Genomic DNA, 17,840 nt, shown 5'->3' on the forward strand with positions numbered 1-17,840 from the left:
AAGTTATATCTATTATAACCATAAGGTGAAAACTACTTGCTGTCAAGTTAAAATAATAATGCAAGGAGGTTCGTAGTTTTTCAAATTCTTATGGGGATGGCTGAGCAAAACGTGTGCCGGGCAGTGCTCTGGAGAACAATGTTGGGAAGGCTGCTGGTGAACAGGGGGGGCTTGGAATCAGGCTGGCAGGGAGGCTCCGGTAGAGATGCCAGCTTCACCCAGCTCACAGGGTTAACACCGTGCAGTGCCTGGCACGGAGCCTGCGCTCCCCTCGTCCAGCCACTGGCTGCCGTGTGCCGCCAACACGCTGGGCGCTGGACGGACGGACAGGAGCGCTTAGACACAAGCCCCTGCTCCCACAGAGCTTCACTCTGGTGAACACACATTCTGTTGATTCGTGCTTCTGTGTAAATGCACGTTTGCCGCATTTTTGAGAGCCTCTGAAAGTTCTTGATTCTCAGGCAATTTTTAGGAACTGCTCCCACAAAGAAAGGACTGTTTTTTTGATATTCTAGACTTCATTGTTCCCGTCAGAATAATCACCTGAGGAGGCATATACTTATTTCAATAACAAAGTCTTTCAGCTTCTCCTGTGGAATTGACTTCCGGGCACACGGCACCATCTTTTGCACAGCCTACATGCTTGTAAATATTTGTCTTTGGAGGACCGATTTGATGTTTTGGGAACAAAGGTTATTCACACAAAGGTCTGGTGACTGTGGTGGATCATCAGACGGGGCAGGAATATTATTTGTCTCGAACTCTGGAAGGGCTCAAATCAGGAAGTCAGCTTTCTCATGGGACGGAAGAGTCACCGAGGCTGAAGGGACATCTTGGCCATGTCAGGGCTACTTGGCTGTGAAGTTGCTTGCAATTGCTGTGGTCTCAAACTTCAGGGAGGGAGCTTCCTGGGGCTGTGAGAGGCCGTGGCACCCATCGCTTTAGTTCTGGGTGGAGTCCCCTGGGGACCTGCAGCTGCAAGAGCCTGCGAGCTGGATTCACTTTCCTGGAAGGACCCTGGGCTGAGGGAACGAGGCCCGGCCAGTCGTGAGAGGCCTGCGGCTGGAGGAAGCACCGGGGCCTATGTCTACATTGTGTTTGAGTGTTTATTGAGTCTGTGTCTGCAAGACCTAAGTGTCCAGGGATTAATCACTGAGGGAATGAGTCCAGGCTGGGCAGAGGGGGTGGGGTATGAGATGGGGATGGGCCAGACAAGGACTGCGGAAGCTGGCTGTCCTCTGCATATCACATCTGTCACTTCAGGGTGGCCACAGAGCACTGGGCAAAAGCTGTAGGGACCTAGAGGGCCCTCGGTTCTCAAAGGAAAATTGTTGGGGTTTGTGTTTTCAGTATAAGTTCGCACCGTATTTTACTACTTTCTTATTCTTCTGCAATATTTCTCTGGTACTTAGCAGACACCATCTCATCGCTGTAACCAGAACTGACCCCCAGGACCCACGGGCACATGGGTCTAGGTGCTATGGCAACTCGGAACTCTTTGTCTCTGTCTTCAGGCAACTTGAATCTCCTTGGGAAGATAGTAATAATGAGTAAGGCTGGCCAGGGGGGTTCATTTCAAATGTCAGCTCCAGCTAATTGGTGACTTCACAGGGGATTTCGTCAGATCTAAGGCACCATGGATTGTAAGATGCTGTTCTTAAGAAAGATAAAGGTGCTGCCAATTAAACTGTGATTGCTTTATTAGTTAGAATTTTTATTTTATGCTTATTGAAGCATCCTTTTTAGACCTACTTAGATATATTACTTTTAACATGTATTTCTCTTTCTCATTCATGAAGTGGAAACTAAGTTGGCTTTGTTTTTCTGAGCTTCTTCACAGTCAGAGTAGCACCGGCGGAAGCACCTTTGACTTGGCGCTGTCGATGTCTTACTTCCCGCACAGCGCGGTTCTCTGTGCCGTCGGAGCATTGGCGAGGCAATATTTCTTACAAAAGTACTCTTGACTTTTCTCCCAAATTTCTGGCTCCTGTTGTGTAAGCTGATACGCACACAGGTAGTGACAACCACAGCACAACCGCCGCCTGGCAACAGCGACTGTAAATGCATCTTGATTTCCAAGATATCAAACTGGAAAGATACATCTTAGACTCTATGAACTATGAATTCTGAGATTCAGCCAAAAAAAAAAAAGACTACATTCTTGCCCTGACCGGGTGGCTCAGTTGGAGCATCATCCCATACACCAAAAGGTTTTGGGTTTGATTCCCGGTCGGGGCATATATCTAGGTTTCAGGTTCGAACCTCAGGTGGGGCACTTATGGGAGGTAACCGATGGATGTTTTTCTCTCACAATGATGTTTCTCTCTCTCTCTCTTCCTCTCTCTCTAAAATCAGTAAAAACATATCCTCAGGTGAAGGTTTAAAAAAAAAAAAAAAGACTACATTCTTGTCATTAAGCTATAATTTCTTCCTGTATAATTTGCCAAACTGAATGGTTTCCAGTGCAGCAGCCACAACAGGGAGTCCTCTGTGACCTAATAGAGTCTGGGAGGCTGTATGGGTGAAGTGGGTGTAAAAAGGTAAGATTTGGCCTAAACACGAGGAGACCCCCTTCCAGAGAGGGAAGAGCACAATGTAGAAGGTTCAAAGAGTAAACAAGCATGTCACGTGGACAGGACAATGTGGCTACCAGGCATGGGTGGGGTTTAGTTAGGGAGTGTGCACTCTAAAAGCATGAATTTTTGCTCTAAGAACATAAGTTTAAATTAGTGTGCTTTACTTGTAGGAAAATAATAAATGGTTCTCATATTGCCATAACTTTCATTTCTTTTCTTATCGTAGGTCCCGATGTTTTTAGTTCAAAGAGTTTTGCCCTTCAAGCCCAGAAAAAGATTCTGAGCAAAATAGCCAGCAAGACCGTGGCCAACATGCTGATTGATGACACCAGCAGTGAGATCTTTGATGAGCTCTACAAAGTCACCAAAGAGCACACCCACAACAAGAAGGAAGCCCACAAGATCATGAAAGACTTAATCAAGGTGGCCATCAAAATCGGGATCCTCTACCGGAACAACCAGTTCAACCAGGAGGAGCTTGCTATCGTGGAGAAGTTCAGGAAGAAGCTGAACCAGACCGCCATGACCATCGTCAGCTTCTATGAGGTGGAATACACCTTCGACAGGAACGTGCTCTCCAAGCTCCTACACGAGTGCAAGGACCTGGTGCACGAACTGGTGCAGCGACACCTGACCCCCAGGACCCACGGGCGCATCAACCACGTCTTCAACCACTTTGCTGATGTGGAGTTCCTCTCTACCCTTTATAGTCTGGATGGAAACTGTAGACCCAGCCTCAAGAGGATGTGTGAAGGAATCAATAAATTGCTAGATGAGAAAGTCCTCTGAGTATCTTCCCTCCTCCTGGACTTTGCTGCATTCCGGTTACAGCCCCCAGTGTGGTCTGGGTGAGAGTCAAGAAAACGGGAAGAAACCCTCGTCGAAGACGCCCATGTCCTGTCCTTTTCATCCCTCTGATGTGGATGCCGAATTGAGCTCAGGTGTGTTTGTCCCCTGAGCTTGCTGACGAGGTCTGTACTTTAAATCACCTTTGTTTGCGAGCCCAAAGGACATGTCTTCTATGCCAGTGGTCGGCAAACTCATTAGTCAACAGAGCCAAATATCAACAGTTCAACAATTGAAATTTCTTTTGAGAGCCGAAAACCGACTTCTGCGCATGGGCCACGAAGTTTCAATCGCACTGTACGGGCGCGCCCGCACGTGGTATTTTGTGGAAGAGCCACACTCAAGGGGCCAAAGGGCCGCATGTGGCTCGCGAGCCGCAGTTTGCCGACCACTGTAATATGCTAAGCAGAAAGGCTGCCCTGCTCATCAAGGAGAGCTCAGTTCATCTGTGGAGTAGAAGGAGCCCTGGCCCAGGAGGCAGAGGACATGGTTTGGTTCCCAGCTCTACCGGTTACGACTCCATCCTCTGGATCCTGCCCGCCTGTCTGCCTCCCTGGGCTGCTGTGAGGATCAAATGAAACAATGTATGTTCACGACTTTGAAGACGCTAATGTAGGGTCTTCTTTTCTCTTCAGAGTGTGAGAGGGATCCACTTGGATCTAGACTAGTAAGCAGCAAAGAACAGAACAATAGTCTCTGGTGGGCTGGGCTTGCAGTCTGTCTCTAGATGTGCTATTTCAAACAAATTGAAAATGAATCTAAAGGTGAGAAAAAGTATACTTGCAAATTGGGAAAATGTTTTTCAAGAGCTCTGTTTTCTGGATCTTAGATGTGCGGTTTTATGATCCTCCAGCGGCGGGTAGAGTCCCACCCGTCACGCAGAAGCAGAGAACTGTGCTCCCTGCAGGACCCCCTTCCCTCCTCTAAGGGGCACAATCCGTGAGGCACAGGAGGGTTTATTCCGGCTGCACAGGAGAGTCAGGCAAAGTGAACCCCTACCCATCTTTCTTGGCCTCTCATAGTCATTGTGTGCTGTTTTCTCTAGTTTGTTAATAAATTGAAACTACCCTTCCAACAAGAGGTTTTGGAATTGTGATTCAAAAAATAAAATTCCTGCGCTGGCCGGCTTGCTCAGTTGGTTGGAACATCGTCCCATACACCAAAAGGTTGTGGGTTGGATCCCCGGTTGGGGCCGTACTGGAGGCAAATGATCAATGTTTCTCTTTCACATCAATGTTTCTCTCTGTCTCTCTTACTCTTCTTCTCTCTCTAAAATCAATAAACATATCCTCAGGTGAGGATAAAAAGTAAAATTCCTTGGAGTTAGACACAGTGTTAAGGATAATGGGATTTAAAGGAAGAAGAAAATGAAGCGTAAGGCCCCTGCACTTAGACCCTATGGGGAATAGCCCAGGGGAAACCAGGTGGGATATGTGTCCCTGGTCCAGGGGGAGCCGACTCACAGACATGGTGACTGCCTCTTCTGAATGTCTCACAGCCTCGCTTTCACACTGGCTTCTGACATCTTCTCATCATAGTCTTAATAAACATCAGGACGCTGTATTGTCTTATAATGTTGTCTAAAGGACACCACATTAAGAGGCGTGCTCTTGCCCTGGCCAGTGTGGCTCAGTTGGTTGAGTGTCACCCTATGCACCAAAAGATCACTGGTTCAATTCCCAGTCAGGATACATGCCGAGTTTCGGGCTCAATCCCCAGTAGGGGGCCTGCAGGAGGCAGCCAATCAATGTTTCTCTCTCCCTCTCTCTGTCTCTCTAAAAATCAATAAAAACAGGGTGTTTTTTTTTTACAAAAAAAAGATGTGCTCTTCCTACATCACCTCCTGTCCCACTATGCTTCTCTTGTAGAACACCACATTAGCTCAGCCCCATGGTACATCCCACTCCATGGTCTCTCTCCAGCAGGAGCATCAAGAAATGGTTTGTAGGAACATGTGAAACAAACGTACAGTGGCCATTTAGCCTCAACTGGCTCCCATGTCAATATCAGTGCAAACCATTCAGTTCAGTTCTTTCGCTTCCAGCACTCAAAACTAGTTCATCGGAAGGATGTCCAGGGAGGAATAGGGAATAGTTAAGTCAGCCCCTGTTCTCCATATTTGACAGGCATGGCCTAGTGCCTCCTCGTAGACGTAAGGACTAACAATGATACCTTGTGCACATCTGGGCTGGAGTCGTTGGTCATTGGGGCAAAGCTGGTGGGAATTACAGGCAGATGACTCCCCCTCTCACCCACCCAGTAGGCAGCAAGCAGCCCAGCAGCAGCCACATGAGTATTCACAGGCAGAGCCCTCAATGCCTGCCTTGGTGTACTCATCTGATTAAGGGCTGCGTGCTAGTTTGAGGGCTGGTTCTTTTTTCACTAAGCAGGTGGGTCTATCCAGAGAACTGAGACCCAAAAAAGAATGGGTGGAGCTGTCATCTGTCCATCTGAGACACAGCAGGACAGAAGGCGAGATGCCCAGCCAAAGAGGATTGATTGCAGATTCTCCCTGCTCCACAGACCATGGCACACAGCAGTGGCGGCAAAGGAGGGACGAGCAGGTTCTGACAGCCCATGAGTCTCTGCAGGAACTGGGTCCTCCTTGCTCTGCTCAGAGAAGGAGCAGCACTGCCAGCAGCAGGTCTCAGCAGGTGCAACAGCGGAGTGTGGACCAAAACATCTACGGCCTCAGGCCTCCCCGCTGCGGCAGCCAGGCAGCTCTCTCTACCCCAAGGCCAGCTGGTGTATCTCAAGCTTATCGACAGCAGTCAGAGGGAGCTGGGCTATCCAGGTGCAGGAGACCCACCATTCCTCTAACCCAGTGGTCGGCAAACTCATCAGTCAACAGAGCCAAATATCAACAGTACAACGATTGAAATTTCTTTTGAGAGCCAAATTTTTTAAACTTAAACTTCTACCGCCACTTCTTCAAAATAGACTCGCCCAGTCCGTGGTATTTTGTGGAAGAGCCACACTCAAGGGGCCAAAGAGCCGCATGTGGCTCGCGAGCCGCAGTTTGCCGACCACGGCTCTAACCCAACCTTATGTGTACATTTCAACTTACCATTGGCATATAAATTCAAGTGACTGTCAAGTTTCCTCAGCCAAATGAAATGGTTACAAATTTCAAATACTTTACATAACAATGCAGTGACCAAAGAAAGGATCTAATTATTGGTTTATTCCCAGGGTTTTAACTAAGTCACTTGTGGCCCTGAAAAGCTGTTTTGGCTGGGGGAAGGGGGGGGGGTGTGACAGTCTAGCAGAGGCTTTCAAAAACAGGACTCTGTGGATGTGCATTTTGCTCAGAATCCTGTACAAAATTTTCAATAATGAGAACCCACAAAAGCAAAGTTAGCGTGTCTACATGTAAGTGGCACCTGAAATAAAACTGATTTCAAAACAAGTAACAGTACAAAATCACTCAGTTACAAACCAGAGAGCGATGCCTGGCTGCGCAATTCCAAGGCAGAGAAAGGACTCATTCTTTAAGGGGGGTGAGAGGGCGGCAGAGCAGCTTGTCTGTCATCTGGAAACATCACCGAGTCTCTGAGCATCCCTGGGCACTCGGCTCTGTCCCCACGGGAGGGAGGACACGAGGGATGCATGCTGAAGTTCCCACCCCACCCTGACTAGGTGCCCTCGGTGAATCTGAACCCTGCAGGAACACATTCCCTGCCGGCTGTGCCTGCCATACGTCTGTATCACTCTTCCTCCGTGTTTGCATCTGTGAGTCTTGACACCCTCAGCAACTCCAGGTCTCTGCTCAGTGACAAATGAAAATGAAAAGACTTCTCCATCTGTGCGTCTCTCCAAACTCCCATCTCCCCCATCTGTACATTTCTCAGAAGCAAATCAGTACATTCACTGGCTGCTCCAATGAACTTCTTGTATTCATTTATATAAAAGAAGAAAACTCAAATCAGGCCTCCATGTCCTCCATCCCAATGTCTTTGGGGATTTTTTATTTATTATTATTATTATTATTATTATTACTATATGGTCCCAGATGTCAAGAGCAAAACCAATCAGTAAAAATGCTAGAGCAGCCAACTGGCTGCCATGACACTGCGTTAGCAGGACACTGCGATGTCCAGGAAAGGGCTGGGACAGTGACAAGAGTCATGACTCAGCCTGGAAGGAGAGGGTTGCAAGGCTCTCCCAACTCAGAACTCTGTGGTCAGTGGGTTTCCCTTATTTAGTCCGACCCGGCTCTAGGGGCTACAACCAGGCCAGGCCCACCTCCTGCTCTTTCCTTAGAAGGTTGCCTTGCTTGTTAGAGAAAGGACTTTTCTACAATCCTGTCCTCAAAATGGCACCTAGGAATCCTGTGGCGGGTGAGCTGGAAGGAGCAAGAGTCCATGAGTTCTAAAAGGAGTTTTAAGATTTTTGTTTCATCCTAACTTAAAAAAAAAAAAAAAATCAAGATCAACATCAGTAGCTTCTGAATCATGTGGGGATGACTATCTTATAACCAGCTGGTGCCATCTGGCTTCAGGGTTTGAGTTATCTTTGTGTTTACAGTGTCATTCATGCTGATTGATCAACTCCAATGAGAGAAAATTATTTAACTTAATATGTTTCTCTACCTAGGCCTGGGCATCCCCTAGGGGTCTGCAGGCCTAGTTGCGCATCTCTTGAGTTCTCGATTTTGAGAAATGTTGCTACTACATATGGAAGTATAGGCTTGTAGAGAATGAGTGTCACCCTGCCCTTGATGGTGACTCATCTGTGGGCCTCAAAGGCAAACCTGTGTCTGAGGGACACAGAGGCCTGCTGCAGAAAGGGGCAGGCTCCCACAGGAAAACTGGCCAGGTAGAGCTACCACACATAAATCAAAGGATTGACAAACCTGTCCTGGCGATCCTAATAATAAATCTCAAAGGTACAAGAGAGGCCATCGCCGGACATGCCAGGCACTGCTGCACCCAAGGAGGGGAATGGTGGAGAAAGCTTGCAACGCTTCCTTGCAAAGAGAAGGGACCCGGACCTGCCCGCACTGTCCCAGTTCCAGCTGCACCTGCAGCATGCAGATTCCCAGGTGTCAAGAGTGTGTGTGGTTCCAGGATCCCAACAGCTTAATCTTTGGTTGAATTGAAGAATAAGGCATGTGGCACTCAGAATGCCTCCCAGTCCCAGGAGGAGGAGGGGGTAAGCCAGAGCAAGCCCCTCTCACACCCCACCCTGATTAGCACCTCAGTGCACACTAACCTGTCCTTTCCCTTTCTGTCCTGTTGTTGCTGAGTTGGGGCAGGTCTCTACAGAGGAGGTGTGCTGGCCGCCCACCCAGGCAGCCGGAGTTTGGGCAACCGGACCCCCCAGGCCGTGGTATAGGACTCTTCCTTGCTGACTGCTAAGGCCTTTCTGGACCAGTTCCTGGGAAAAGGGAGTCTGGGGATTGGCTCCACCTCAAGGAGGGGCTGGGTGGGAGCCAGGGCTTGGCACAAAGCAAATGCTGAATGCCCAGGCTAGTGGGGACGCAGCAATTAGGTTATGTTAGGAGGGAAAGAGCGCTCTTCCAGCCTCTGGCTTGTGAAGGGAGAGCTTGCGGGCTAGGTCCCGAGGGTGACTGGGCTCCCTCTGTCCACCTCTCAGAGCAACGTCTTCCCTGCCAAGAGGGTCATATTTCCTTAGTGATGGGAATGGGCTGCCCTGGTCTGTGTAAGAAGCAGCTACAACTTGACCTTAGAAATTGATAGTTGGGTTTGGGAGACAGAGAGTTGCACAAGGTTCCTAAGAACGCTTCCAGTTCCATAGCTCCGTATTCTGAGCATCACAGGAGAGAAGCTTTGGACATTTCTTCATTGCAGCTTTCTTAGAGGAAAGCTATTCATTATTTAAATGAAGAAATAGCTTCCAAATAGACTGAGGAATGACTCCTCGATGATCCCCGTCAGGACTTCTGACCATAGGTCTAAGTTCATGATTTCAAAAGGGAAAAGCTTTAAGCCAGAAAATGCAGGGTAAAATCAATCCATGAAGACCAGTGAGCTGCAATGTGGGCCCAGATAGTCAGGCAGTCACCAGCTACGCAGCTGCTCGCTGGGATCCAACGTTAGGACTGACTCTCTACCGAGACACACATTTCAAATCAAAAGGTGTCAGACTCCAACAATACATCTTTGTAGAGATAATAGGGTGATAAGCGAAGTCATGAATAAGTCATTACTGATTTGAGTCAAATATCATAGCAAATTATCAGAATTAGGTTTAAATCCTATTAAATAAAAGACTAATATGCAAATCAACCGAACAGAGGAACAACCAGTCGCTATGATGTGCACTGACCACCAGGGGGCAGATGGTCAACGCAGGAGCTGCACCCTGGTGGTCAGTGTGCTCCTACAAGGAGAGTGCCACTCAGCCAGAAGCCCTGAGCCAGGCTCATGGCTGGTGAGCCAGCAGTGGTGGTGGGAGCCTCTCCCGCCTCCACGGCAGTGCTAAGGATCTCCGACTGCCGGCTTAGGCCCGCTCTCCGGGGGGAGTGGGCCTAAGCTGGCAGTCAGATATCCCCCAAGGGCTCCCGGACTGCAAGAGGGCAGAGGCTGGGCTAAGGGACCCCCCGAGTGCACAAATTTTGTACACTGGGCCTCTAGTATATTAATAAGGCCATTCTCCCAATAAATGGAACATTTATGAAGTTCTCAGAACTTCTCCCCCCACTGTTTGAAACATTTTTAGTACATGTCATTACAGCCCAAAAACTCTTCCTTCATAAGGATGGAAGAGTGCTCTTTCCCGCCTAACATAACCCTAATACATTCAGCATTCTCTTTGTGCCAAAGACATGCACCCCAGTGTATTCCATGCACCCCAGTATGGGAAACTCATTCTCTCACTGAAATAACACTATCCTTATTCATATATACAACTAGCGTTCTTTGAAATATCTCTAATATGCATCTTTATGTTGCATTCCATGTACCCCAGTGTTGTGAACGCACCTTTTTTAATGAACACTTTCATTGAGATATAACTCACATAGCATACAATCCACCCATTTAAAGCATGCAATTCAGCAGATTTTGGTATATTCACAGATATGTGCAACCATAACCACAGTTTTAGAACATTTTCATCACCTCAAAAAGAAACCTAGTACCCTTTAGCTATCATCTCCCTCTGCCCATTCATGCCTTACTAGCAATATAAAAGTTGCTCTTTTATATTGCTGTACATCACACATAATAATTTTTCAATATTGGAATTGCACTACGGGTGTAGATTCAGAACAAACCAATCCCAATGACATGCGCAACTAAGACTCATTGTGTGGATCCACGTTGAGCCTCACACATCCTCTGCATCATTCCTGGGAGGACAAGCCTCACCACCCTCTTAAAGGGTGGCCTCTGCAAGGAGGTGGATTCGTCTAAGTCTAAGGATGACAGGATATTAAAGTATCCAATTATTATTATAGAATCATCTCTCTTTAATTCTATCAGATTTTGCTTCCTATCATTAAGTGCAAAAATGTTTATAATTGTCGTGTCTTCTTGTTGTGTTGAACCTTTTATTAATATGTAACACTAGAGGCCCAGTGCATGAAATTCGTGCCTGGGGGGGGGGTGGCCCCTCAGCCTGGCCTGTGCCCTCTCGCAGTTCAGGAGCACTGGGGGGATGTCCGACTGACGGCTTAGTGGGCCTAAGCCATCAGTCGGACATCCTTAGCATTGCCATGGAGGCAGGAGAGGCTCCCACCACTGCCGCTGTGCTCGCCAGCCATGAGCCCAGCTTCTGGCTGAGCGGCGCTCCCCCTGTGGGAGCACACTGACCACCAGGGGACAGTTCCTGCGTTGAGTGTCTGCTCCCTGGTGGTCAGCGCGCATCATAGTGACCGCTCATTCCACCATTTGGTCATTTGCATATTAGCCTTTTATTATGTAGGATCTTCTTTGCTTCTTGGAACCTTTTTGGATTTAAAGTCTATTTTGTCTGATATTAGTACAGCCAATCCTGCTCTCTTTTGGTTACTATTTGCATGAAATATCTTTTTCCATCCTTTCACTTTCAATCTATTTGTGTCTTTGGATCTAGACTGAGTCTCCTGTCAATGGCATATAGTTGGATCATGTGTGTTTTTTCCATTCTGCCAATCTCTGTCTTTTGATTGGATAGTTTAATCCATTTACATTTGAAGTAATTACTGATAAGAAAGGACTTTTGTCATTTTACTATTTGTTCTCTACCTGCCTATAGCTTTTTATTCCTGCATTTCTTCCTTATTTTGTGTGTAGTTGATATTTTGAAGTGAAATGCTAAAATCTCATTTCCTTTTGTGTGTATTCTACAGCTGTTTCCTCTGTGGTTACAATGGGGAGTACATTTAATGTCCCCAAGTTAAACACTCTCATTTGAGTTTATACCAGCTTAACTTCAATAGCATACAAAAACTCTGCTCCTTTACAGCTCAGTCCCCACCCCTTTCAGTTGCTGTCACACAAGTATATCCTTGTATGTTGTATGTCCAAAAACATAAATTAATAATTATTTTAAATGTACCGTATTTTCCAGCGTATAAGATGACTGGGCGTATAAGATTTTCCTGGATTAAAAAGTCGTCTTATATGCCGGAAAATACGGTAATTCTGCTTCTCTGGTATATATACCATATATATAATATGTATATATGTATATATGTATATACCGTATTTTCCCAGGGTTTTCTAGGTATTTTTGTTTGGTTGGGGGTTTTTTGTTTTTAGTTGTTGTTGTTCTTGCTTTATTGTTGTAGGCTGTCTCTGTGATAAGGATCAGCCTAAGATATAAATGTAAGGTCTTTTCAGCTCTTTTCTGAGCCTTCACCTTTCCCTGGGCATGCAGAGTCACTTTCTAATTATCCCCATATATGTAGTTGTTTTCGAATGTCCTGGTCTTTAATATCTGGCTCCCAGAAGGGAAAAATGAAGGGGAGAAGGTGCCGGTGAGGAGATAGAAGGTAGGTAGGCAGTTAGGGACGGGACCTGAAGAAGGGAAACTAAATAGAGAAATCCAAGAATATCAGAACATTGCAGACATGGCAGGATAGAGTTTGCTGGCTGTGCCCTGTTCTGAGAAAAACCGCAGAAATAAACAAGATGACCCAGGGCCGAACACTGTTGAGCGAGGAAAAGACAGTGACATCACCTCAGACCTGACATGGCAATCCTCAATCAGGTCCGTCCCACCAGTGGGAACTTGAGCTTTAAAATGTATGGATGTGGCTAAGGCAGAATTCTCTGAATGATCAATCAGGAGCTAGCAAAGCACAGGAGCTAGCAAAGCATATATATACCCCTGGACAAAGAAGCTTCACTGGCAACCAATTTGGGCCCCCTCCCCACTGGGGGGAGTCTAGCTCTCTGAATAAAATTTTATTTTCACTTACCTCCTTGAATTCATTGTTCAACTTCACGAGACAACAAACTCAGACCCAAACAGAAAAACTGGTATCACCAGCTCTTTAAGTCCCCTGCAAGTCACACCAGCTGGAAGGTAAAACACTTAAAATTACAGGAGGTGCAGCAACAATGACCACCTGCCTCTTTGCATCTCTGTGATCAGAAGTGACAATCAGTGATCAGAACCCATATTTGGAAGACAGGATCCTTTTTGACCAACCTGATTACTGCAATTGTGTGCAAGCTGCTCAAAACTGAACATGCGCACAGCTGCTTGCCACACGACTGGGAATAGGGAGTAAGTAGCTGCTACTGTGCTAAGAGCTGAAATTGACCAAAATTAATCATCCAAGCCTTCTCATAAAAGTTGTAAGCCTTATTGATAGACTCCAGAGTTCCAAAATAGTTTATTACATCAGACAACTTCTGCCAATGAAATTGTTGTCTATGTGGGGAGACATTTCCTGTTGCCTCTTACTCCACCATCTTCCCAGAATCCTCCTTGGCACATTTACTCTAGAGTCTCCTGCCTACTCTCCCATGCCCTATCACATGTACATATCCATGACCTCCATGAAGAATGCCTCCTGTTGGTGATACTTCCTGACACTTAGGTGTTCAAACCATTGAAGAGGTCGTGAATTCTGCTCAGCAATGGTCATTGGCCAAATGCAGGATTTATCAGTGTAGGAGGACTAAGGAGCCACCTCTTTAAATCTCTCAGCTCCTCAATCATGCATCCTTTCACATTTTCTACCAATGTGATCAAAATTCTAAGAAAAAGAGAGGATCTTCATGCTGTGTTTGTGTATGTGTACACATATATGTGGATATGCAAAAACTTCTTTTCTAACTCCCAAAACCACGAAAAATATATATATTTTAGAGTAAAATCCTATTGAGAAATTTCCCCAACCTCTCCGAGTTAACTACAAACAACAGGATTGCTTGACATTTTCTTGGCAAAACTTAACATCTCCAAGAACTTGAACAAGGAAAGCCAGCCCATGAGCACATGTGTTTGATGCCTCTGAACTTGGAGCAGGTTCTCTGACCATCAGTAGTGGAGAGAAGTGGTGACATTTCACCTCCCACCTCTCCCCTCGCTGCCTCTCACCCTCTGTATGATGTTGGTCTCATTGTGGACCAATTAACACTGGGTTGATGTGAGGGGAGATTGCAGACCCCTTCACTCAGCAGGGAACTTACTGGGCTGCTGAACTAGGTCTTTGTGAGAGACTGGTTCCCCCTGACTCTCCTCCCCCACTTTGTAACTGCCCTGGGAGAAAAGGCTTACAGGGGAGTGGGTGGCCCTCATAGTTGTGGCTGGCCAACTCCTCACTTGCCTGTGAGTTCCCAGAGGAAATGCAAACAAATCAGACTACACTTGGCTGCTGGCCAGTGAATCTTTGAACTTCTTCAATAAGTCTTTAAAACTTTGGTTCTGACCCAAATCTTTTGCTCCAACATAAAAACTTCTGGGCCTCAAGTCTCTCTGTGTAGGGAAACAGTGTGTCTGTGGCATTTGAATAAGGGTGTTTATCTAAAAATGGTTCCTTGAGTTCTACCAGATTGCACAATGAGCTCACTGTGCCTCACCTTCCATCTTCAAACCTTCCTGAATATCTAGTTTGTTCACCTACACCCTTTCCCTCGGCTGTTGGGTGTATTTACTTGTGAATGTTCCTAACTCTTGTCTTCTTTCTTTGTAAGCCCCCAATTGTGCTTTGTAAAAAGGCCCAGAGGTTGCTGAGTTTTCACTGAAACCAGGATGAGAGAGAACAAACGCTCCAGCGGGAGGCGTTTGGAAGGTATTGGCCGCGGGTATTCACTATGCAAAGTGGCTGTGGAGCTACCACTGTTACCAAAAAATGTTTTTAGTTTGAGAAATTGGGGAGATATAAGGTACAGTTTTTTTCTTTTAGACTAAATGGTACATTAGTTGTTGTTGTTGTTGTTGTTTTCATTCTTTGTTGCTTAGTTTCAAAGCAGATTATATGGCAGATACCTGCTCTCCAAAGCCACATCTCCTGCCCTTATAAACAAGTCTCAAGGGAGAACCAAGTGTTCTAGACCAGGCATTCCTCTGAGTCCCAAACCAATACCCTCCCCACCTTCACTTCCACACCCTCCTGGAAATACTATTATTGGGTTCACTGTGAGACGGAAAGGAAGCCAGTTGCCAGCGAACCACTAAGCAGGGTTTGTTTGTTTGGGGTTTTTTTATCTACCCTCCCACCAGGTTACCTATACAGCACGGATATTCCAACAGCAACCAAATCCTCCCCAGGGTGTCTCCTTAGGTACTAAACTTGAGACCTCCTCAACCTGAAACATGCCTGCTCCAGACCTACAGCAGATCTGGGGATGAGAGGCATCAAGTCAGTTCCCCCAAAGAGCCCTAAATAGCTTGAAATGTAATTGGAAGCAAAGGAGGATTCCAGACTCAAGGAAGGAAGAGAAAATCACAGATAACACCCTAGGCATCTTTTTAAAGAAAATTGGAGTGATCAATAATTGTTAACCCACCCTAGCTGGTGTGGCTCAGTGAACAGAGCAATTGGTTCTTGGACTGAAGAGTCCCAGGTTCAATTCTGGTCAAGGGCTCCATCCCCCACCGGGGTCAGGGCACATTTGGGAGGCAACCAATCAATGTGTCTCTCTCACATCAATGTTTCTCTCTTTGTGTCTCTCCCTTCCTTCCACTCTCTCTAAAAGACAATGGAAAAATATCCTCAGGTGAGGATTAACAAAAAAAAAATTGTTAACCCATTTCCATAACTGTTCTCTTAATCAACACCTCCATAGAGTCAGGCCTGAGCTGTTCATTCATCTGAGTGACTTTTAGTGACCATAGCTGGAAACAGACTCCATTTCAGAATTAGTTTTCTTTACGGCACACTTCCAGCATGTCATAGGGCCTTGAGTGTTGTGAAGTAACATTCTTTGTTCCTCTTAAAGTGTCAGCTTAAACTTATCCTATATAATAAAAGACCAGTGACCAAATGGCAGAACGACCAGAACGACCAGAACAACCAGTCGATTAGTCACTATGACATGCACTGACCACCAGGGGGCAGATGCTCAAGGCAGAAGGGTATTCACTATGCAAAGTGGTCAGTGCTCTCCCACAGTGGGCCGATCCCCACAGGCCACACCCCCCACTAGTGCACAAATCCTGTGCACCAGGCCTCTAGTATTGTTATAATTGTTCTGTTTTATTAGTAGTTATTGTTATTCTTATTGTGCCTAATTTACAAATTAAACTTTATCATAGCTTTGTATGCATAGAAATAATATATATAGGGTTTGGTGCTATCCAAGGTTTCAGGCATCCACTAGGGACCTTGGAATGTTTCCCCCATAGATAAGAGGCACTACTGTACATATTTATTTTGTACACTAGTGGCCCAGTGCACGAATTCGCGCACATTGAAAGGGAATTAATTAGAGGAAATAGCTGGTTTTCAGACATATTCTGTCACTGACACCGGCTGGGGAGAGGGACCATGAGGATGGGGCTCCCTCCTCCCTCCAGTCAGGGTCCCGGGTGCAGGTGAACAGGATTCAGGACTGTTAGGGCCAGTGATCAGGGCCTATCAGAGCTTTCCTTCCCCCAGCTGCCGGCAGATGGCCCCGCCTCCACTCCTGCCACTGCTTGCCATCTATGCTGCACCACCCCCATTTCTCCCCCCCACCGGTCACCTCCCTCTGCAGGCAACAGGCATGGGGTGCAATTGCTTGGCTGGCCTGGGCCTCCCTCTGTAGGGCGATCACTGGCCAGCCCTGCTTATCTGCCACAGCATCGCTGGCCGGTGGCCTGGGCCTCACTCTGCGGGGTGATCATGGAGCCCCCCTGATTGATCGCCCCGCTGGCCAGTGGCCTGGGCCAAGCAAATTCAAAGTACAGTATAAGAAACATCCTATCTAATAATAGACAAATATGCAAATTGACCATACCTCCAACACGCCCACAAGCCACGCCCACCATCCCATCAGAGCGAGTATGCAAATTAACCCAAACCAAGATGGCTACAGCCACAGAGAGCAAGGTTTCCTAGGTAACAGAGGAAACCAAGCTTTCCGCCTGCCCTGGCCAGGCCTAAGCCTCCACTCAAGCTACAAAGTTTCAATTATAGAAGGTAAACAAATTCAAACAAATGGCGGCAGAATGGAGCTTGAGAGAGCAGGCCAGGGTTGCCGCCGGCAACAGGGGAAGCAAAGCTTCCCGCATACCCTGGCCGGGCCCACCCACTTAAGGCAACAAAGTTTCAATTATAACCCCAACACAAATGGCTGCCGGCCTCAGAGGGAGCCCCAGGCTTGGCTCCGCTCCAGGCTACAAAGTTTCAATTGTAGAAGGAAAATAAATTCCAGATACCAGGGCCTCTGCTTGGGTTGCCAGGGGGCGTGGCCTGCCTGCAAACCACCACAGGCCCCTCGCTCAGCCACCCCACACCCCAAGGGAACCCCCACCTGATCCGGGATGCCCTTCAGGGCAAACCAGCTGGCCCCCACCCCTGTACCAGGCCTCTATCCTATCTAATAAAAGAGTAATATGCAGATTGATCATCACTGCAACACACAATATAGCTGCCCCCATGTGGTCAAAGATCCTGCCCCCATGTGGACACAAGATGGCCACCACAAGATGGCCAGCAGGAGAGGGCAGTTGGGAGGCACCCGGCCTGCAAGGGAGGGCAGTTGAGAGGGATCAAGCCTGCAAGGGAGGGCAGTTGGAGGTGATCAACCCTGCAGGAGAGGGCAGTTAGGGGTGACCAGGCCGGCAGAGGAGGGAAGTTGGGGGCAAACAGGCTGGCAGCAGAGTGGTTAGGGGGTGATCAGGCTGGCAGGCAGAAGCGGTTAGGGGCAATCAGGAAGGCAGGCAGGCGAGCAGTTGGGAGCCAGCAGTCCTGGATTGTGAGAGGGATGTCCCATATTGGAGAGGGTACAGGCTGGGCTGAGGGACAACCCCCCTCCGTGCATGAATTTCGTGCACCGGGCCTCTAGTAGTTAATAATCCTATATAGCCCTA

The 17,840-nt window shown here is 47.2% G+C and overlaps 1 protein-coding gene across 1 annotated transcript in view; it reads left to right on the top strand.

Annotated features, from left to right (window-relative positions):
• TNFAIP8L3 (TNF alpha induced protein 8 like 3) overlaps window positions 1-4,545 on the top strand; it is a 44,269-nt gene extending 39,724 nt beyond the window's left edge. Inside the window, exon 2 of the mRNA XM_054716230.1 lies at window positions 2,803-4,545. Coding sequence (XP_054572205.1) covers window positions 2,803-3,365 — 563 coding nt within the window. The 3' untranslated portion in view covers window positions 3,366-4,545. The remainder of the gene's footprint in view (window positions 1-2,802) is intronic.
• Window positions 4,546-17,840: the final 13,295 nt, after the last annotated feature.

Source organism: Eptesicus fuscus, chromosome 5 (assembly GCF_027574615.1).
Source record: "Eptesicus fuscus isolate TK198812 chromosome 5, DD_ASM_mEF_20220401, whole genome shotgun sequence".
NCBI classification, from domain to species: Eukaryota; Metazoa; Chordata; class Mammalia; order Chiroptera; family Vespertilionidae; genus Eptesicus; species Eptesicus fuscus.